This window comes from Ochotona princeps, chromosome 1 (assembly GCF_030435755.1).
Source record: "Ochotona princeps isolate mOchPri1 chromosome 1, mOchPri1.hap1, whole genome shotgun sequence".
Classification (NCBI taxonomy): Eukaryota; Metazoa; Chordata; class Mammalia; order Lagomorpha; family Ochotonidae; genus Ochotona; species Ochotona princeps.
In genome coordinates, this window is record NC_080832.1 from 53,501,778 (window position 1) to 53,523,509 (window position 21,732).

The following is a 21,732-nucleotide window of genomic DNA, read 5'->3' on the forward strand; positions in this document are numbered from 1 at the left end:
AAGCCACAGCCCTGCCCCGTGGGGGTGCCGCTGGTGGAGGGCGCGGACCCTCAGACTCAGCAAACAGCAGAGCTGTAGAAAAGCACATTCTTTTATTTTTTTTAAAGATGTATTTACTTTTATTGGAAAGGCAGATTTAGAGAGGTGATACAAAAAGATCTTTGGTTCGCTGGTTCACTCCCCAAGTGGACACAACGACCAAAGCTGAGCTGATCTGAAGCCAGGAGCTTGGAGTTTCTTCTGGGTCTCCCATGTGGTTGCAGGGTCCCAAGGCTTCAGGCCATCCTCTACTGCTTTCCCAGGCCACAAGCAGGGAGCTGGATGGGAAGTGGAGTACCCAGGACACAAACCAGCGCCCAGAGGGGATCCTGGCAGATGCAAGGCGAGGACTTACCCGTTAGGCCCCCCATGCTGGGTGCAGCTCGTCCCTTCCATTGAGGCCTTTAGCAGGTACGTAGTGTACTCCGGGCCCTGCTAGAGGATGCCCAGTGCTCCTGAGCGCAAGGAGGAGAGCGAAGGTTATAATCAAGTTACCGACTCAGGGCTGCTAAGCAGAGGCGATCTGCTGCCGCGGGGGACACCCATCTCTGCTGAGTTGGCATGGCTGGAAACAGGCCTCCTTCTGCCAGGGCACCTGAGCCTAATGGAAGGAACTCATTGGCTCCCCCCGCTGCCAGGTCTGATCTGTGTGCTGCTAAACTGGTGGTTATGACTATGCCCCAGGACATTTCCTGCTAGACCCAGTCACCCCCAGGTCCCTCCCTCGAGGGTTTCTCCCATGCTTAGTCAGGCACCCCCTTGCCCTCCCATTCCCAGGAAGCCTTAGGTTTGCAGCCCTCAAGGGCAGCGGCTGGGGGACAGAGCACCGTCCCTCCCAACTCCCCAGGTCTGCACCTGCAGTCAGGTGGTCATTCTATTTTTCCCCCACTTCTTCCAAAGCAGCGGGGCAGAGGACTCATTTCTAGTTGGAGAGATGCAGTTGCTTGTCACCGGACAGGCACGACCCTGGGGTACAGCCAGGGCTTTACATTCTACGTGGCTTACATTTCTCAGGCCAAAGAAGTTCCAGAGGAAGCTTTGGGCGAAGGAGTGCAAAGAGAGTTTCGTTCTCAGCTGCAGGCCATACTATGCTAACATCCAGGAGGGGCTGGGGTCCTGAGGTAGGCAGGAGGGTCCATGTGCTCACCTCCACCCCTCTGGGCTCACTGCCACCCCCTGTGGGTGTCAGGCTGCACAGCTGATGGTGGCCACGACCCCTGGCCCCACCTTCCATCCTGTAGTTAGCAGGGCTTCCAAAGCAGAGCCTGCTGGTTAGCATGTGCCACCTGCCTTCTTCCAGAGCTCTGACCCGCCCACTGCTGTTCCAGTGTCAAGGTTCTGGGGCTGAGTCCTGGGTAGGCCCCTTGGGAACACGAGGATGGCAGACTTACTTAGGGTGGGGATAGCAGTGTTCCCTCCTCCGGGTTTATGGAGCCGTAACAACAGCTCTCTCTAGATGCCTCAACATTGCCTGAGATTGAAAAACAGTATCTCACGCATTCTTGCCTTACTAACTCCTGAATGGTATTGAGCTGCTACTGTAAAGAGTTACTTTTGTGAGTTTTTTTTTTCCTCAGCCAAGGGATGATAAGGTACAACCACAGACACAGGGAGGGGTCCCTGGCACCTGTGGCATTCTGAGGATGCCCTCCTAGGGCCTCCGCTTCGTGGGTGAGGCTTAGGGAAAATGCTGACTCTTCAGCAGCAAGGGCGTTCTGCTTGAGCGGACCTGGGCGTCTTTACACCTGTGTGTTGACTGAGACCTGAAACTGTTGTCACAGCAGAGATTTAGCTGGGGGGAGGGGGGGCTTAAATCTTTTTGAGGAGCAAAACCAAAAAAGAGATCAGCTGCACAATGCAATTCTTAACACGGATGCTGGGTTTTATAAGCTCTGTCACCATCCCCCCCATTATAAGTTTGCATAATTTTCAAAATCTGGATGGATGCTGCAAAGTAAACCACCTCCACATTGGGGCCGGGGTGTGTTTTTCCTGCAAAGACGGGGTAGCAGAGCAGTGTGGAGAGGTGGAACTGCATGGCTGCTGTTCCGCAGTCTGTCTCCCTGTGGGGGAGGGAGCGAGGTGTCCCTCTGGAGGGGTAGTGACCGCCCTGCCCTATCAGCTCATGGGTTCTCCACTCCTGCTGCTGTCATCCGACACTGTCCCCTGCACTCTTGCCGAAAAGCCAGCGGCAGGATGTACTGGTGCCTCCAGCTGCCCAGTGGGAGGCTGCCAGGCTGAGCCCAGCGGGGGAGATTAATGGGAGCCTTCTCCTGGGCCTGGCATCTGCCAAAATCACTTTGCACCCATGACCCATCTTCACCCTCAGTTCACGTTTGCAAGTCCTTGTTATGTGACCTGCCAGACGTTCGGCCAGGGTCCATTCCAGAAAACACTCCCTCTGGAGGAGGGCGTGGTTTTCCACCAGGTTATCTGATGTCTCTGAAAGCCCACCGCACCTGGAGAAAAGCTCCCGGTGGAGGTCAGAGCACGGGCCGTGTTCTCCAGCACCTCCTTCCTGTTAACTAGCACCCCTTGCACCTCATCTTAATGTTTACCGCCCAGCCACCACGGACAGGATATTTGTGGAGGGGGTGAAGGTGATTGGAACACAACTCAGTAAGAATCACTTGATGAGAATAAAAACATATAGTGGTCATGATATTACTGTGAAAACAATGGTATTACCCACTTTCCTGTAGCCCTTGACCCTCTGTACCTTAAGTAACTAAGATTATTAAGCAAAAAAAGTAAAATAAAAAAAAAACATATAGTGGGTCCAGTTAGGTTACATATCTCACAGCTTAAAATGCCAAGACGTCTTAAGAACATAGTTCTGGGGGTCAATTCTGTAGCATAGTGGAATAAACCGCCACCTGCCACGCCCATATGGGAACCAGTTCTAGTCCCTGATGCTCTACTTCCAATCCAGCTCCCTGCTAACATATCTGGGAATGCAGCAGAGGTTGACTCAGGTATTTGGGCCCCTGAACCCACGTGGGAGACCCCAAAGAAGCTCCTGCCTTTGGCGTTCCCAGCCCTGGCTGTTATGGCCCTCTGGGACTTGAGCAGTACATGGAAGTTCCCCTGTCTCTCTGCTTCTTCATCTTTGTAGGACTCTTTCAAATGTTCAGCCTCCACTCGCTTTCACCTGTGCTCCTTCACGTACCGCTAGAAGCTCCGGAGTAAAGAGAGTGTGTGAGTTTCCAGGGCAACTTAGGCACAGGAGCAGCTGACCAGGTGCTGCCAGGCCGTGGTTTCCTCGAAGTGGAGCAAGTGTTCCCAGCGTGGTCCTGCATGCAGAGCCACGGATGGACTGAGATCTGCCTGCCCTCTAGTGGCTGAAAGGGGAGCACGCAGGCAAATTCCAGTCTATCTTCCAGGCACAGAACCTCAAACTTCTGATTTTTTGTTGTTTGTTTTTCTTTTTTATTTTTTGTTCTTGTTGTTGTTTCTTGAAGGGGGGTGTTAGGAGAAGGGAAAGAAAGAGACAGAAGGAAAGAAAGTGTAACGCATGTACCTCACCGAATAAATTTATATTGGATTTCAATTTGGTTTTTTTTAAGCTTTATTTTATTTTTATTGCAAAATCAGATACACAGAGAGGAAGAGAGACAGAGGAAGATCTTCCATCCGATGATTCACTCACCAAGTGACTGCAGTGGCCAGTGCTGCGCCGATCTGAAGCCAGGAGCCAGGAGTTTCTTCTAGATCTCCCACGCAGGTGCAGGGTCCCATGGCTTTGGGCCGTCCTCGACTGCTTTCCCAGGCCACAAGCAGGGGGCCAGATGGGAAGCGGGGCTGCCGGGATTAGAACTGATGCCTATATGGAATTTCAGCATGTTCAAGATGAGGACTTTAGCTGCTAGGCCACTGCGCCAGGCCCTATGTTTTTAAGTTTATTTATTTTTATTAGAAAGGGGAAATTAAAAGTACAGAAAGACCTTCCATCCACTGTTTCACTCTCCAAATGGCCACAGTGGCTGGAACTGAGCTAATCCAAAGCCAGGAGCCAGGAGCTTCTTCAGGGTCTCACATGCGGTGCAGGGTCCTAAGGTCCTTTGGCCTTTCTCTACTGCTTTCCCAGGTACATGCAGACAGCTGGATCAAAAGTGGAGTGGCCGGGGCGTGAACCGGTATCCATATGGGATGCTGGTGCTTTCAGGCAGAAGGCCAGCTCGTTGAGCCTTGGTGCCCAGCCTCTTAATTCCAGTTTTTCATGAACTTTTAAAAGTGCTTTCTTACGCTGTTTAATTTTTAAATGTTAGATGACTTTCCAAATATATTTCTATCATTGATAATTCTGTTGTGATCAGAGTCCATACTTTGCATGACTTTAAGTTTTTTTCTAATAACTACAGAGAGATCTTCCATTTGCTGGTTCACTACCCAAATGACTGCAGTGGTCGGGCCAAAACCAGAAGCCATGAGCTTCTTTCAGGTCTCCCGTGTGGCTGCAGGGACCCAAATACTTGGTCAACCTCCGTTACTTTTCCCAGGTCACTAGCAGAAAGCAGAATTGGAAGTGGAGTTCCAGGACTTGAACCAGCTCCCACAGGGGATGCCAGTATCATAGACAGCAATTAGACTAAGTGGATTAGCAACACTGTAAAAATCTTTGACACTCTACTGTTTCATAAATTGACAGAAAAGTGTAGAAATTCCATAAGAGTTGTGAATCTCTGCACGGTACAGCACTCTCGGGCTTTGCTTGGTGCATCTTGCTATTCTGTTTAATAAAAGTTACCAACAGTCAGGATTGCTGTGGCCTCTGGCAGAACTGGCCCTTGCATCACACTAAGTGATTCTGTTTCTGTCCCTAACCATATTGTTACTCTGATATCTATTTTATCCATTATACATCCAGTGACATTTGGAGGGCGATCTGTCCTTGTTTGTGGCTCCTGGGGTGTGCTTTTCCTCAGGTCACCTCCCTTGTGAAGCTACAAGGAGCATCAGGGTGTGGCAGACACTCCAGGCCAGTTCGGGAGGGGGTTTGGGGGGGTGGGAGCCCCCTAGGGGCCCGAGCAGAATGAGAACGCAGTAGGGTTACTGCCCACCGCTCTGGAGAAGCCAGCCCAGCCTCGTTGTCAGGTGCAGTCTTAGTCTTGGCTGTTACTTATTTAGGATCCTGAGGGCACGCTCCCCCCACTTCATCTGCGGGTGGGCCGGGGGATTGGTTCACCTTGGTTTATGCATCTGATGAGGTGAAGGCACCCACAGAAGTTTCATTTCAAAATTAGCAACTTTGGCTTCTTGGCAAGGCACACAGGGACAGACCCACAGGCAGAGAGCTCCCATTTGAGTCCACCCGCACTTCTCCACTCCAAAGGTGACAACAGCTGGGCCGGACTCAGCCAGGAGCCAAGGCTGCAACCCAGTACCAGAACCCTGAAGCCATCACCTGCTGCCTGCACACATTAGTGGGAAGTTGGAATGGGCATGGAGCCAGGGGCCCGGCCAGAAACTGGAAACAAGATGCAGGGGTTCTAAACAACATCCAAATGCCTACAGAAGTTTTCTTGAATCAAATATCACTGCTGGCTCAAATGCCATTTTTCCAAATTCAACTTTAGAGATCATTTTAAATTCACCTAAAGTTGGAAGAAATAATGAAGAGACCTTCATATAAGCTTCACTCAGACTTCCTGGTGGTGACATCTTGCTGAACTATCACTATCAGAATGCACAGGAGGGCCGTGACAGCAAGGACCCTCCTGTTGTATTGTACCTGCACCTGTTTTCCCTGCAGTAACTCCTGGCGACCACTATGCTGGTCCCCATTTCTATAATTTTACCGCTTCCAGAATGTTACATAAATGGAACCAGACGCTCTGAATTGAGGGGAGCAGCTTTTGCCGCTAAGCCAGGTTCTCTGCGGACATCTGGCAGAGCTAATCTGCGGACATCTGGCAGAGCCTGTAGCTCGTTACTTTGTATTGCTGGGTTGCGGTCAGGATGTGGGGAGGTGGGAAAGTGACATGCACCTGGTGAAGGACACAGCTCGTTACTTTGTTTCTTGTTGGTTTTTTTTTTTTTAACAGTTTTTATTGGAAAGTCAGATATACAGAGAGGAAGAGAGATCGCCTGTCTGCTGATTCACTCCCCAAGCAGCTACAATGGCTGAAGCAAAGCCAATCTGAAGCCAGGACCCAGGAGTCTCTTCCGAGTCTCCCATGTGGGTACAGGACCCCAAGGCCTTGGGCCGTCCTCCACTGCTTTCCCAGACCACAAGCAAGGGGCTGGATGGGAAGCGGGGCTACTGGGACGCAAACTGGTGACCATATTGGATCCCAGTAAATGCAAGACGAAGACTTTAGCAGCTAGGCTACAGTGCTAAGCCCACAGCTCGTGACTTTGTATTGCCTGTAATGCGATAGGGAGGTGGGAAGTACCATCCACCACTGGAAGGACGCCTAGGCTGGCACATAAAGCATCAACGAAGCTCCACGTACCTCCACCAGTGTACAGGTCTTTATGTGGTATTGTTGTATTACTCTGGCATAAATGTGCAGCAATAATCGCATATTTTGGTTTTAAAGAATCTATAAAACATTTCTAGACTGTATATACCATTTTACATTCCCACAAGCAATGTTTGAGTGACAAGAATGTGTGTCCTCAGCAGTGTTCAGTGTTGTCACACTTTTTCAGTTCAGCTGTTCTGCTGGATGCGTCGATATTTATTGTGATTTTATTTGCATTTCTTTAATGGCTGCTAACACTGTCTTCGCATGCAGTTGTTACCAGTGTATCCTCTTCGGTGACATTCCTGCTCGGATCTCTCTCATTTTTTAATTAGATTTTTAAAATTATTTTTATTTTTGATGATTTTTACATACATAATTAGGGTTATAAGGGTCAAGGACCACAGGAAGGTGGGTGAGATCACCATTTCCACAGTCTCTCTCTCTCTCTCTCTTTTTTTGGTTCCTCTATCTGTGGAAAGGGGCAAGATAAGAGGAGAAACCACACTCAGCCTCCCAGCCATGCCTGGATCCCCCCAGTGTGAGGCATGCTCCGAGGGTCCTGCTCATGAGGTTTTGGTAATTCAACAGTTGTGAATTACTGCTGATCTCGCCACTCCAAGCACAATGAAATCGCTCCAGAATCCACTGGTTGACATAGTCCACCCTCGGGTCACCGTTTACCCAGATATTCACTGCCAACACTTGGCTGAAGCAGTTGATTAATTTGTTCTGTCCTTCCTCCTCTGTTGTGGTATCAGGTGTCCTCTGCAGACTCCCACATACTGCCATGTCCTCCATGTGCACCCCAACATGCTGGCCACTGCTCTGTCTAAGCCACCAAGGGGGCCCAGCTCTGACACGGTCAGACCATGGAACCTGCAATTCTCTCCATGCTTGGGGTTCTGAGTCCAGCAACTCAGCTGGGGATCCCTGAAGAAACTTCATCTGAGCTGATCCCAGACCTGACTCTTGTGTTGTGTGCCAATGCAGGGTCTGGCACAGTCACTCGTGCCAGTCAGCTTATGCATAATCTGATGGTTGCCATTGCTGGGTCAGTTCTGCCTCCAGCCCTGTCTTCTACACAAACCAATGGGTGTTGTAGCCCAGCCCAATCCTGCCCACCACACACTAGGCTTTCACGTACCCCAGTGGGAGCTGCAGCCTAGTCGGAGCGACCCACAATAACACCCACTAGGCCTGCCTCATGCCCTAATTCCCGTGCTTGCCAGTATGTACAGCTGAGTGGTCCAGTCCATCTCACATCCCGTTCAGCTCTCATATGTCTCAAGTGGACCATGAAGCCTAGTTCAATACAACTAACCCCGCTGTACAGTTCGCAAACATGCTGGTGGGTTAGTTAGATTTTTTAATTGATTTTTGAGTGTTTTACTTATTTGAAAGGTAGACCTACAAGAGAAGGAGTTCTTCCACTGCTGGTTCACTACTCAGATGGTTATGATGGCCAGGGCTAGGTCAGGCCCAAGCCAGGAGCTCTGTCTGGGTCCCCCACAGGCCTGGCTAGGACCCAAGCGCTCAGGCTGTCTTCTGCTTTCCCAGGTACATTAGCCAGGAGCATTAGCAGGGAGCTGGGTTGGAAGTGGAAAGGTGAGGATTTGAACTGGTGCCCATCTGGGATGCCAGCACTGCAGGTGCTGGTTCGACCAGCTGAGTTACAATGCTGCCCCACTCCTGCCACTCTCTTTTAAATGATTTATTTATTTTTGTTAGAAAGTCACATTTACAAAGAGGAGTGACAGAAAGATCTTCCATCTGCTGGTTCACTCTCTAAGTGGTCCCACTGTCTGGAGCTGAGGTGATCCCAAGCCAGCAGCTTCCTCTGGGTCTCCCATGTGGTTGCAGGGTCCCAAGACTTCAGGCCATCTTTGAGTGTTTTCCCAGGCCATGGGCAGGGAGCTGAATGGGGAGTGGGGCAGCTGGGATAGGAACCGGCACCCATGTGGGATCCTAGTGGGTGCAAAGTAAGGGCTTTAGCCAGTAGGTCTCCTGTGGTCTCCTCTCTTAACTGTCTTTCACAGAGCAAGTTTTTCATTATGATGAGGTGCAACTAGTCCATTTTTTTCATGAATTGAGCTTCAGCGGTGAACTCTGAGAACTCTTTGCTGGGCCCAGCACGATATTCTAGTGGCTAAATCCTCACCCTGAACACGCAGGGATCCCATGTGGCACTGGTTCCTGTCCCAGCTGCCCTACTTCCCATCCAGCTCTCTGCTTGTGGCCCGGGAAAGCAGTAGAGGATGGATCAAAGCCTTGGGACCCTGCATCCATTTGGAAGACCCGGAGGAAGCTCCTGGCTCCTGGCTTCAGATCGGTGCAGCACCAGCTGTTGCAGCCACTTGGGGAATGAACCAGTGAATGGAAGATTTTTCTGTCTCTCCTTTGTGAAATCTGCCTTTCCAATAAAAAAAATTAAAAATTGTTTGCCTCATCCTCGATCCTGATGACATGCCTTTTTTTCTCTTCTGTCTTGTTCATCTCTGTGACTATCCCACCAGCAAATCTAAACAGTTTTAATTTCTATACTTCTTGAAATCCCTCCATATTATTTTTTTTTCAAAATTGTTTTAATTTTTTTGTAGCTAACTTCTGCTGCTTTCCAAAGCAATTAGCAGGAAGCTGGTTTGGACTTGTACTGGAGCCCATATGAGATGCTGACACTGCAGGCAGAGACTTAGCTTGCTATGCCACAGTGCCAACCCGTAGAGGAATAATTTATAGCCTGGAGGTAACAGTTGAGGGCCCTGGAATCCAAAACACTTCTTGAGCCAAGAGCCTGGGCAAATGTAGGGGCTGCATACAGGCTGCAGGTCCAGGTTGACCCCAAAATAAGAGGCCCTTGCTTTATCACACCCAGAGCTGATCACACTTGTCTGCAGCTGACCCCATGCCATCCCAGCAGCGTCTGGTGCAGACAATGGATGTTAAGGTCCCTGTCCTCCCAAAGGAGTCTCCTGGCCTCAGCTCAGCAGGTCTTCCCTTCCTTCTCGTCTCTAAGCATGCCAGGGGCTACCAAGTGGGGGTGCTAAGGTGGCATGTGCCACTCACCCCAACATCAGGGGTCTGTTCTACCCCAAGCTGCATTTTGCTTGATCAGGATCTCAGGATTATTTTTGTGCTGTGAAAATCTGATTATGTCCATACCCACAAAAGTATGGGAAATTATTTTTAATTCCACAGACTCTGTTACTCTAATCAGCAGAAATCAACTGATAGCTCTTTCAGCAATTGAATTTAATATCCTGCATGTTCCAGAGTTGGGTTAAAAATACGACAGGTTATTAATGCAAAAAGAGGGGCCCTCTGATGACAGTAGCAGGTTTTACACCATGCACCTCAAACCTGGGGTTCTAACGGCAATGAAGTCTGGAGGGCCAAACTCGTTTTGGGTGCCTCTGAACATTGAGAAGAGTATTGCTCAACACATTCTGTCTCCTCCATACATCCCAAAGCCCTTAGCGTCTCCTCATGGGACTTCTTGGCCCTGGCCTGGCCCTTTGGGCTCACTCCGTCTCCTACTTGTTTAGGGAGGGACCTTGTCAGCCACAGCCTGGTCCCTCTGTGCCTTTCTGGACACTTCCTGGCTAGCACCGTCAGTATTCCTAGGGTGGCTGGGCAGGCCAGCTTCGTGGTACCATGTTCTGTCCCCTGCCTTGTCCCTTCAAGCCATAAGCCCACCAAGGCTAGCAAGCTTGCCTCATTCACACCTGGGTGTCCTCAGCTGCTGGTTTAGGGTGACAGCAAGTAAATGCTGAATGAATGAGTGCTTCATGCATAGCTGCACACTGTGTTTAACAGCTTTATGGAAACATAACTCACACCCATTCATACCCCATAAAATCCAGCCATTGAAAACTGACAATTCAGTGGTCTTCAGTATATTTGTCATGTTATGCAATTATTAACATAATCTAATTTTAGATGTTTCATTACTCTTAAAACAGACCCTGTACCCTTTAGCATTTTTTTCTTGTTCCTGTCCCTGCAAAAGCTCCACTTTCCATCTTTTACGTGTGTGTGTGTGTGTGTGTGTGTGTGTGTGTGTGTGTTCTGGACATGTCACAGACACGGTGTCATATAGTACCTTCATGATAAGCTTTTTTACGTATCATGACAGTTTCAAGGGTCATCCACATTGCACAATGTGTCAATACTTTTTCTAAAAAAATACATTCATTTGAGAGAAAGAGAGGGAGGGAAGGAGGAAGTTAAGAAAATGAAGCAGAGCTGAGAGACAGAGAGAAACACCTGCAACAGCCGGAGTGAGGCCAGGTCAAAGCCAGAATGTGGGACGTCACTCCAGGTCTCCCATGTGAGTGGCAGAACCCAGGTGCCTGAGCCTCACTGCCCGCGAGGGTTGTACTGACAGCAAGTAGAGTCGAGCTGGAGCTGGGAAGTGAACCCAGCTGGCTACTACGATGTGGGGTGCGGTGGGTATCCTAACCAGTGTCCTAACCAAACACCTACCTTGACTGTTCATTCTTAATTGCTGAATAATATTCCATCTATACAATATGTAAACATGTTTATCCATTCATCAGTTGGTTACACAGTTATTTCCACTTGTTTGGCAAACATGAAAAATGTTGTCAACCTTCATGTGTAAGTTTCATGAGGACATGCATTTTCATTTATCTTAGGTGTCCAGGAGTATATTTGGTACACCACACCACGTTATGCTTAATATTTCTTTTTTTTTTAAAGATTTTATTATTATTATTGGAAAGCCGGATATACAGAGAGGAGGAGAGACAGAGAGGAAGATCTCCCATCCGATGATTCACTCCCCAAGTGAGCCGCAACGGGCCGGTACGCGCCAATCCGATGCTGGGACCAGGAACCTCTTCCAGGTCTCCCACGCGGGTGCAGTGTCCCAATGCATTGGGCCATCCTCGACTGCTTTCCCAGGCCACAAGCAGGGAGCTGGATGGGAAGTGGAGCTGCCGAGATTAGAACCGGCGTCCATATGGGATCCCGGGGCTTTCAAGGCGAGGACTTTAGCCGCTAGGCCATGCCGCCGGGCCCCTATGGTTAATATTTCTAAGGAAATATCAATTCACCACTTACCAAAGCTGCATCCTCTTGTATCTTCTCACCTGGACAGCATGTTTACTTTCTGTCTCTCTGACCCTGGCCATTGTAGAGCCTCACTGTAGCTTTGACTTGCGTGTGAGACTCAGCATCTTCTCACGTGATTACTGGCCATTTGTACCCGTACATCATTTGGTCAAGTTACAAAATGTCAGACCTTCGTAAGAGCAGGTGTTCAGCCTAATGGTCAGTTCACTCATGTCCCACCTCCTAGTGTCTGGGTGTGATTCCCTGCTCTAGTTCCTGACTCCAGCTGCCTGCCAATGCAGATCCCCCGAGACAACAGCCACAGCTCAAAGGACGGGCTCCTGCCACCCGTGTGGGAGACTTGGGTTGGGTTTCTGCCTTCTAGTCTCGGCCGCAAGTCCAAGCCCAGCCAAGCCCAGCCACTGTGGGCACGTGGGGAGCACATGATAGGCACTCTCTTATCTCCCCATACACCTGCTCTTCCTCTCCTTCTCCAACAACCATCTAAATACTTTTTTTTTTTTTTAAGGTAGAGGGTCCCAGCGGAAGCCTACAGTCAAGTGACTCACCCGAAGCTGTGTGCTTATGGCTGGATTTTGAACAAAGACAAGCATGTACTCCACTGCCACCTGGTCCGATGCTTTCTGTCTTCTTGATTAGACTGATCTCATCTCCAAAAGTGGTCTTCTCTGGGTGCAGACTTTACTTACTTGAGCCAATGTTTTTTAACGCTTGCCCATGCTTCAAGTTGTAAACAACTGACGGTTTAAGTTCAAGCATTCGTGAATTTGTAACAGCTTTCTTGGCCACCTGTGTCTCACCACGAGGATGTTTTAAGTACTGAGAACACTTTCAAACCTGTCCATGTCATGTGTTCACTGTGAGCAAGAACATACAGAGAAAAATAAGGTGAGAGTATTAATAAGGCCAGCGGTTGTGTAGGGTTGAGTGCTGAGGTTTTGCGGGTGTGGAGAGATGTACTAACGTTGCTAAGTGCTGCTGGGGACACGCCACAGAGAGGAGAAGCCACCCTGAGAACCAGTTCTTAGAAGAATCAGGTCCCTAGATAAAAACACAGGAGTGGACAGGGTTGGCCTGACGGCTGGTGGATGCTTAGTCAAGAAGGCTAGATCATGCTGTCATAGCAAACACTTCCGAAAACCCCTGTGGCTAACTGGATGGAAATTTCTTACACAACACTGGCCCTGCCTTGACCCAGTACTGCAGATATTTTATGTTGGGTTGCTCTGTGTGTTAACATGATGTGTCCAACTTTCCTGTGCACGAAAAGAGCAAGTCTAGAAGCTGCCAGCCCAGCTCCTGGGTGCATCACCTTGTAAATGCTCACTCCCACTCCCCATGAGCTGCTCAGAGCTGGTCCCGGGCCTTGCCTCACTGCCACAGGCTGGGCAGTAGCGGCCTCCTGTGCGCTTGGGAAGAGAGGACAGCTGGGCATGGCTGACATAGTTGGACCCTGTCCTTCCTGGAGCAGCACAGGAGGCATCTAGGAGCCTGTGAGAGGACCCCCGCCCCCAGCACCCCTGGGGATGCTGGATGGGGGCTGTCTGAGATGTGGAGGTGAGGCTGGAGCAAAGGGGAGCAGTGTGCTAAAGTCACGTGTCGTTAGCTAGATCCTGGAGATACTGAATGTCATTCTGACTTGGGTGTGCATAGTCTCTAAACAACCGCAGCCCTAGCTGAGATTTGGGGAAATTTCAACAAATGTGGCTCCTCCTTGCCTGAGTGCCTCACAGACTTTAGCAGAAGTGATCGTCGGGACGGGGGAGGCTGCCTGCTCCGAAGTTGGAAGGTGTTGGAGATTCTGGTTTGAATTTTGATTGAGATTAGTGGGTTTTTTTTCTTTTAAAAATTATTTCTTTTTTTATTTGAAAGGTAGAGATACAGAGAGACATCTTTCATTTGCTGATTGGCTCCCCAAGTGGCCACAATGGCCAGAACTGAGCTCATCTAAAACCAGGAGCCAGGAGCTTCCTCTGGACGTTCCGTGTGGGTGCAGGGTCCCAAGGCTTTGGGCCGTCCTCGACTGCTTCCCCAGGCCACAAGCAGGGAGCTGGATTGGAAAATGGAACATCTGGGACTCGAACTGACACCTGTGTGGGATGCTGCTGTTGCAGACAAGGATTTTACCTGCGATACTGCCCACTGATCCTATTCCTTCCTTTATGTTCTTAGCAACACTGGCCTTGTCAACCAGGAGCATTGCAGCTGTGTGACATGGGGGCCTGTGGCCGTTATTACTGACATCATGGATGCAGAAGATTGGGTTGAAATCAACATCGTTTTAAGCATATTGAATTCAAGCAACACTCAAGAAGGGGGATCCCAAAGGCAATTGGGTGTGCAGAACAGGAGCTGAAGGAAGTCAGGGTTGGGAGTACCTATTTGGAGAGACTTGGCATCAGCTGGTCTTTGAAGCAATGGAAATAAAGACAAGACTGGGAAGAGGCACTGTGTGGGGAAAGGCTTGTCAAACACTGGGTATAGTTTTTATAACTACTCTTTTTTAAAGATTTATTTTATTTTTATTGGCAGATAAAAGGCAGATATACAGAGAGGAGAAACAAAGAGGAAGATCTTCCATCTGCTGATTCACTCCCCAAGTGGCTGCAATGGCCAGTGCAAAGCCAATCCGAAGCCAGGAGCCAGGAGCCTCCTCTGGGTCTCCCACATGGGTGCAGGGTCCCAAGGCTTTGGGCTGTCCTTGACTGCTTTCCCAGGCCACAAGCAGGGAGCTGGATGGATAGTGAGACCGCCAGAATTAGAACCAATGCCCATATGGGATCCCGGCGTGTGCAAGGCGAGGACTTTAGCCACTAGGCTACCACACTGGGCGCTATAACTACTCTTTTTAAAAAGGACCCAGCAGGGCTGGGCTGCTGTCACAGTGGTCAAGGCTTTGCTAGGATGTCTACATCCGGTAGCAGAATGGCTGGTGTTATGCAGGCTCCTCCACCTTGCAGTCCAGTCTTCCTGCTCCCATCTGGGAGACTGGCTGGAGTTCCAGGCTCTTGCCTTTGGCCTGTGCTTCATGCTGGGCTGTGGTAGGCATTTGGGCGAGTGATTCAGTGGTTGGAAGAACTGTTTCTCAGACAATCTCTGCTTTTCAAATTAAAATCAAAACTAGGTAAGAAGGAAGCTGACAGCATTCAGCTGAGGAGTTGGGCTGTGGAGGAGGTCCAGGAGCAGCTATCTGCTCGTGGGCTCAGGCAGTGTGTGAGAGTGATGCTGAGGGTATCAGGGTTGGCCAGAGGGCGACAGAGGTTTCACCAGAGAGCCTGGTGACCGCCTACCCTTACGTTCAGGTTCCCCTCTGGCTTGGTCCTACCTCTCCACGGCTTAGTGCCCTCCCTGCGTGCCAAGGGGTCTCCTCTAGCTTTTACCACCAGGCTCCACAGGGCTTACTGGAATCTTCCATAGCCCTCAGCCATCAGCTGAGCCCTGCGCAGGTGTGACCCAGCGACTCTCAATGGGCCAGGCGCGTCTGGTGTGTCCATGAAGGGGAAGCCACTTTGCAGCTTACCATTGATGTGGCTGCGTGTTCATGTGTTGCAGACTTAACCCTCAAGGCAAGAGTGCTGACAGGGGGAACTCCTGGAGGAGAGTGGGTCCCGAGAGCTGTGCCCTCATGAATGCTATTATCTCACGGATGGAGCCACTATTGCCAAGGGTTTTTTTTTTCTCAAAGATTTATTTTACTTACTTGAAAGGACGCATTACACAGAAAACAGAGCAGATGGAGAGAGAGAGACAAAGACACAGAGAGAGAGAGAGATCTTCCACCCATTGGTTCAATCTCCCAAGTGGCTGCAACAAATGGGGCTGAGTCAGGCTGAAACCAGGAGCCAGGAGCTTCTTCCGGGTTTCCCACATACATGGGAGCATGCAAGACAAGCACGTGGACCATCCCCAGCCGCCTTCCCAGGTGCATTAGTAGGGAGCTGGATCAGAAGTAGAGCAGCCAGGACTCTAACTGGTACCCACAGGGGCTGCCAGCACTGCAGGTGTCGGCTTCATGTGCTATGCCACAGTGCAGGCCCCAAGTGGGGGTGAGGGGAACATTCATGTAAGTGAACTTGGCTTCTCTTTGCTCTTTTGTCCTGCCTGCTTCCACCACGGGCTGCTGCAGGACGAGGCTGTCTGCCAGAGGCGGGCCCTCTCGCTCTTGTACTTCCCGGCCAAGAGAAGCGTCAGAAGTGCATCCCTGTTATTTGAAACTTCCGAGACTCGGGGATTCTGTTCTAACAGCACAAAATGGACGGTTACACCTGCACTAAGGCCTTGTTTACCTTTCTCGCCCCTACTCTCTCATACACACTTGATTTTGCCAGAAACTATGGGATGTGTGACGTCACAACAGATTAAGTATATGAGAAAATATATGGGAGAATCCAGCTGAATTCTACTAAGCTTCAAATGCACCAAAACGTAAATAACACCGCTTGTCCCGCTAGGTGGTTTTGTTTGAGAGCATGCACTTGTTCCTAGTGCTCTGCTAAGATATTTGGTGTTTTACATACAGACGGCCCAGTCAGAGGTTCAAATCCCAATGCAGATTAGAATCCTCAGAGGCTACTGCTGAGTACTGATGCCAGGGACTCCCTGTTTTTCTGAAGATGGGGCCGAGGCCCGGAAATGGGCTGCTGTGACAATCCACTGCTCCTTTTTGGTAATTCTGGGCCTTTTTTCCGTCAGTTCATTGCACTGGCCACAAGATGGTGCTGTCTCTCTGGGAAATCTTTGACGTTACCCAAACAGGCAATGATCCATCCTGACAGGGTTTGAATTGAACAACCATTTGTAAAGTGCTTTTCACCAGCTATCCTTGGAAGAACTCTGAAGTGACCACTGCTGTTCTCTTTTAGAAGGCTTCACAGCTCTACCCTGTTCAAGGTCACAAAGTGTGGCAGAAATCAATGTTCTGATTCTGAATCCTGAGCCCTGCTCACTGCATCAGACTTGGGTAGTCAGCTGCCCGGGACCTTAAGCACGGAAAAGTCTATGGACAGGGCTGCTGCATGAGCAAGACAGGTGCACAGATGAGATCCTGGAGCTTCATGCACTGCAGACAGCTGCTCTGCTTCTGATCTGGCTTCCTGCCAGTGTGCCTGGAAAGGTTGCTGGACGATGGCCCGAGTGCTTGTGGGAGATCTGGATAAAGTGTCAGATTCCACCCTGGCCCAGTGCACACCATAAGGTCCTTTGGAGGAACGACCCAGTGGATCAAAGCTCTCCATTTCTTTTTGTTTGATTGTTTTTATTGGAAAGGCAGATTTACAGAGAGGAGAGACAGACAGACAGATCTTCCACCCACTCCCCAAGGGGTGGCAACAGCAGGAGCTCTGTCAGTCCTCTGCCTGTCCATCTGTTCACACTGGCGGTCGGGAAGGTGGTGTGTGGTCCACTCACCGAGTGCAGAGCAGCAGCTGTGGCTCATCTTCAGTGTCCTGACACACGGAAAGAGCGGGGTGCCGAGCCGGGACTGCAACTGAAGGACCCCGTTATTGTGAAACACGGGCCAGTGGGGAGGGGAAGGAACAGTCAGGAAAGCGGAGACCCTACACCTACACAACTGTAAAATCAAAAGAATTTTTAAAAAGCTTCTGTATTATAAAAAATTCATCTTCACTGAAACAGTATTAAACACGGTCTCTTTCTGATGGACTAGGAGGCAGTGTGGTCTAAAACATGGTGAACTCTGCAGTTGTAAATTGTGACTCTCAGGTCTAGCAACTTCACTTTGCCAAGTCTTGGTTCCTCATTTGTAAACAGGGGTGACTGGGCTTGCTCCCCACGCCTAGCTTTTCACCGACATCACATACACACCCATCTCTAGACCAGGCACACTGTGACAAGTCACCACCCCCTGTTCACTTCAGACATTTTACAACCATGTTTAATTTTAAGAAGCCTTGATTTAGACTTTCTTCAGTCTTGGTCACTATTCAAATCCATCTGCTTCTCTGACATAGGTTCATGCCAAAAACGGATTAGTGGGGATAGGTCCTAAACTAACGGAATAAATGCAAAGAGCCCCCTTAGGTTGACGGCCATAATCCTCATCCACATTGACCTACCTGTGCCTGTCCCCACAGAAGCCTTGATTTCACAGGAAAGTGAACGTAGATTTTCTGAACATTCTCAACCAAGACCCTCTTATAAAAAAAAAAAAGTTAGCAAACTCACATTTTACTTAAATGAATCAATGAAGGACAAGTCAGATTTAAAACAAATTAAGATTTATTTCTTTTTACTGGAAAGGGAAATCCATAGGGAGAAACAGAGAGAAAGATCTTTCATGCACTGGTTCACTCTCCTAAAGGGCACAATGGCCTGAACTGAGCCGACCCGAAGCAACGAGCTTCCTCCAGGTCTCCCACGTGGGTGCAGGGTCCCAAGGCTTTGGGCTGTCCTCTACTGCTTTCCCAGGACACAGGAAGGGAGCTGGATGGGAAATGGAGCAGCTGGGACACAAACTGACACTTATATGGGAAGCCAGTGTTTACAGGGGAGAGGATTAGCCAGTTTGCACCATTATGCTGGGCCCAAGTCAGATTTTCTTTAAAACAAGTTGCTAAGGGGTCTTTCCTGCTTGCTGGGGGTACCTCTCACCTCAGGCTCAGCAGCAAGGGGGAGCGGAATTCTGGAAAAAGAAAATGCTGTGACGGGTGGGAGGGAGCCTGCTGTTTACCCACTCTCACCGGGGCAGGTGCCAGAGCCTGCTGCCTGGCTGGTGGTGAACTCTTTGCCCCTCCCACAAAGCTCTCCTATTGGTCCCCATTTGGGGCCCTCTCCCTGGCCGTCAGGAGGGGGATCTGCCCTAGGTTGGAACCTTGTTCCTTATCTGATGGTATCATTAATTCACGACTTTTTCCCAGGTGGCCCTGTGTCTGCTTGAGATCAGGTCGTGCCTACCAAGTGTGATCTCATGATACAAACATGTATTTGCCATGGCAAGGAAGCCCAGAAGCCTGGGAGGTTGTATAAATTCATGTTTTTAAGTGCTATGCCCTTTAGTTTTTTGGTGACATCAGAACATTTTTTTTTGTTTTTAATTGAAATGTTTTCCCTCTCATAAAAAACACATTTCTAGCACCTGATCCCATGCAGCTGATTTTATTTGCCATAGGTGTGTTCAAGATTCAGGGAGTTCAATATGAAACTAGGGTCTAGTCCAACATCAGTATTCAGAAATGATGATTTTCATTATGATTATTTTTCAATTTATTTGAAAGGCAGAGTTAGAGAGTGGGGGGAGAGTCAAAGAAAGACCTTCCATCCATTGCTTCATTCCCCAAATGGCTACAATGGCTAGGGCTGCGTCAGGCCCAAAGCCAGGAGCCCCATCTGGATCTCCCATGTGGGTAGAGGGTCTCAAGCACTTGGGCCATCCTATGTTGCTTTCCCAGACACATTAGCAGGGAGCTGGATGGGAAGTGGAGTAGCCAGGATGTGAAGAGGTACCCATTTGGGATGCCAGCCTCACAGGCAGAGGCTTAAGGCACTATGCCACAATCCTGGCCCCAATGATTTTCATTTTATTGTACAGAAATAAGGCCAAATAAATAGGCAAAATGTTTATCTATACAAATGGCAAGTCTTTATAACTTACTAACCCACTATACTCTTGGCAGCAATGTTGGATTAAAATGTTCCAGGAAACAAAGTGCATTCATTAATGAGAAGATGATTCCTGCAGGTTTCATAGAGGTGAGTTTTCTGTGCACGGATCAGCAGCCCTGAGCTGCACACAGGCCAAAGTGACAGCTACTTCCTGCTCCTGTCCCCCTCATTCCAGTACTGCTCCGTCTGCATTTCCGTGAGCCGGGACACTGTGCGTTGGAATGCGAAGATCTCCTCCTCGCCAGTGAACATGGAGAGCCCCTCTGCTGAGTCCTGGTCCCAACACAAGCACACAGCCAGCACTGATCAAAACCATGGTGAGCACAAAGACTCCTGACCAAGCACAGCTTTCAGAAAGCAATTGGGGTGGCGGGTGGCAGGTGAGATCTACCCATTGATAATTCAAAAATTTTCTACAAATTCTTTTTTTCATATATGATTTCTTACACTTAAGAGTCATAAAGAATCTCTTAGAGTGTCAACTGATCTAAACCTGGCCCAGGTTGGTCTCCACAAAGGTCTTTCATGTGGATTGGTGGGACTCAAAAACTTGAGCCATCACCTGCTGTTTCCCAGGGTCTGCCTGAGCAGGAAGCTGGAGTCAGGTGCTGGAATTAAACCCAGGCACCCTGACGACTGCGCTGGATGCCTAGCCCGGATGTCTACGCACATGTCGTACATGCATAAAGTTCTGGCCTGCTGGTCACTAGGGCCCCGTCCACGCTCACACCATCATTCTCTCAATGTGGTCACAGAAGAATACCTGCTGCACGGGCTTAAGAAGAAAGCAGCACCTTGGTGGTTAACCAGATGCTGCCTTCCTTCCTCTGAAAGCAGCCAAGAGTCCAACCAAAAACAATGATGCTATTTTATAATAAAAAGAGATGATGTTAATATCGCCTACCTGGCTCAGCCCCAAATCATCCATCAGTATTCTGCTTTGCTCCAACTCACTGTCAAGATGTTGATGCAAAAACAAGCTTGCAATGGGAGTTGACGCAGAGCAAATTATGCGCACCTGAAATCAAGAGAGGTGAGTAAATGGTGCTACTCTTTCCGTCTTCCGAGTTGAAGGTAAGACAGAGCTCTCACACAAAAATACATACTTACCTGTCTGTCACATCGGGGATCCTGGATCTTGCTTTTACTATGTGTTACATATTTCTTTACTAGTAGTTTATCTATTTAAAGTGAGATTTTTCAGTGGCACAGAACTTTTCACAGTGTTTCTACAGTGCAGCTTGATACCCAAATATAGGACAAAGGTTCGGTAGGGAAGCTTCAGGCTCGTGGTGCTGGCCTGGGGCCTGTGGCTTTGGACTCCGCTCTCCTTCCATCCATTACTGCAAGTGTGGATGTCTGCTTTCCCTTCCAAAATCCACAGTGAAACTGAACCCTCAGCCCCGAAGTTCTGAGATGGGTGGCCTTCAGGGGGCATAACTGAGCCCTCACCAATGCGAATGGACGCTGTTATAAAATGCTTCAAAGGAAGGAGCCCTCCCCTTTCCGCTGTCCACCCCTTTGCCCTATGAGGACATGACATCTGTGCCCTGCCCTCTGGAGGACATGAAGAGAAATGCCACCTGGGACAGCCACTGTCCAGCCCCATGATGTGGGAACTGGGAACACTCCAGAATACAACAGCGAGAGAGTCTCAGCTGCTTATGACCCAGCACCGGGGGCCGACACTGCCACATTGCCCTGGTGACTTCCTGGCCAAGGGCCCGTGAGTGCAATGGAGACTTCTCTTGCAGGCCCTGTCAAAGGGGGTTCCCCTTGACTGTGCAAACTAGTTCATTGCCACTGTAATCACACCTCTAGGTGTCAGATCCAACATCTACAGCAGCATGCCGCCAGGTCATTCTTCAGAAGGGCTCAGGCTCACCTAAACACTCCCTAGTTACATGGGGACTAGAGTGTGCATATGTGTGCGATCACATACTAAAACAGCTTTTCTACCCTCTCTGCCTTTTTTATGTCCTCTGCTTTAAACACAAAACATTTTCTCCTGGGCAGTGTAAGAGTCCTAAACCTGTTGGCAGGATTTACAAGCTCCCCTTTTAAAATCTGTTCTTGAAATAAACACTCCATTATTTTTAAAATAATGTGTCGGCACTTGGCGCTAGCTTTTTAACATCCAAATGGCCTTCTCCTTCCTCAGCAACAATTCTTTTAATCACAGATGACACTATTTTCATTAGCTGGGAGTATCCTTATTTCACAAGTTTCCATGAATACATTCTAGAACAATGTGTTGAATGCTCCTAGGTTCTCAAAGTATGATAATTTCATAATTTCAACTCTATTTTAAAGAAGGTAATCTTGCAAATGTGTTATTGAGTTAAGGTCAATGTTAGGACAGTGGGCCCCGCCCCCCCGACCCACCATTACTGCTGGGCTTTTTTTTTAACTAAGAAATGGAAAAGTAGAGATGAAACAGTACTTGTACTTTTATTACAAATAAGTATTTGCCAACATACGTATACTATTCCTGGTGCTCGACTTAATG

At 49.1% G+C, this 21,732-nt stretch overlaps 1 protein-coding gene and 1 long non-coding RNA gene across 3 annotated transcripts in view; both read right to left on the bottom strand.

Annotated features, from left to right (window-relative positions):
* Positions 1-262: 262 nt before the first annotated feature.
* On the bottom strand, positions 263-17,118 carry LOC131479492 (uncharacterized). The gene is made up of 3 exons (XR_009244895.1): positions 17,010-17,118; positions 12,293-12,460; positions 263-494 (listed from the first exon to the last, which is right to left on the bottom strand). It is a non-coding gene; the product is annotated as an uncharacterized LOC131479492 (long non-coding RNA).
* Positions 17,119-18,668: 1,550 nt separating this feature from the next.
* The window catches only part of AFG1L (AFG1 like ATPase), a 187,153-nt gene continuing 184,089 nt past the window's right edge, over positions 18,669-21,732 (bottom strand). For both annotated transcript variants that reach the window (XM_004580338.4, XM_058660044.1), the window contains 2 exons: positions 20,128-20,241; positions 18,669-19,496 (listed from right to left, as the gene is read on the bottom strand). In XM_004580338.4, the coding sequence (XP_004580395.2) occupies positions 19,368-19,496; positions 20,128-20,241 (243 nt within the window). In that variant the 3' untranslated portion in view covers positions 18,669-19,367. The remainder of the gene's footprint in view (positions 19,497-20,127; positions 20,242-21,732) is intronic.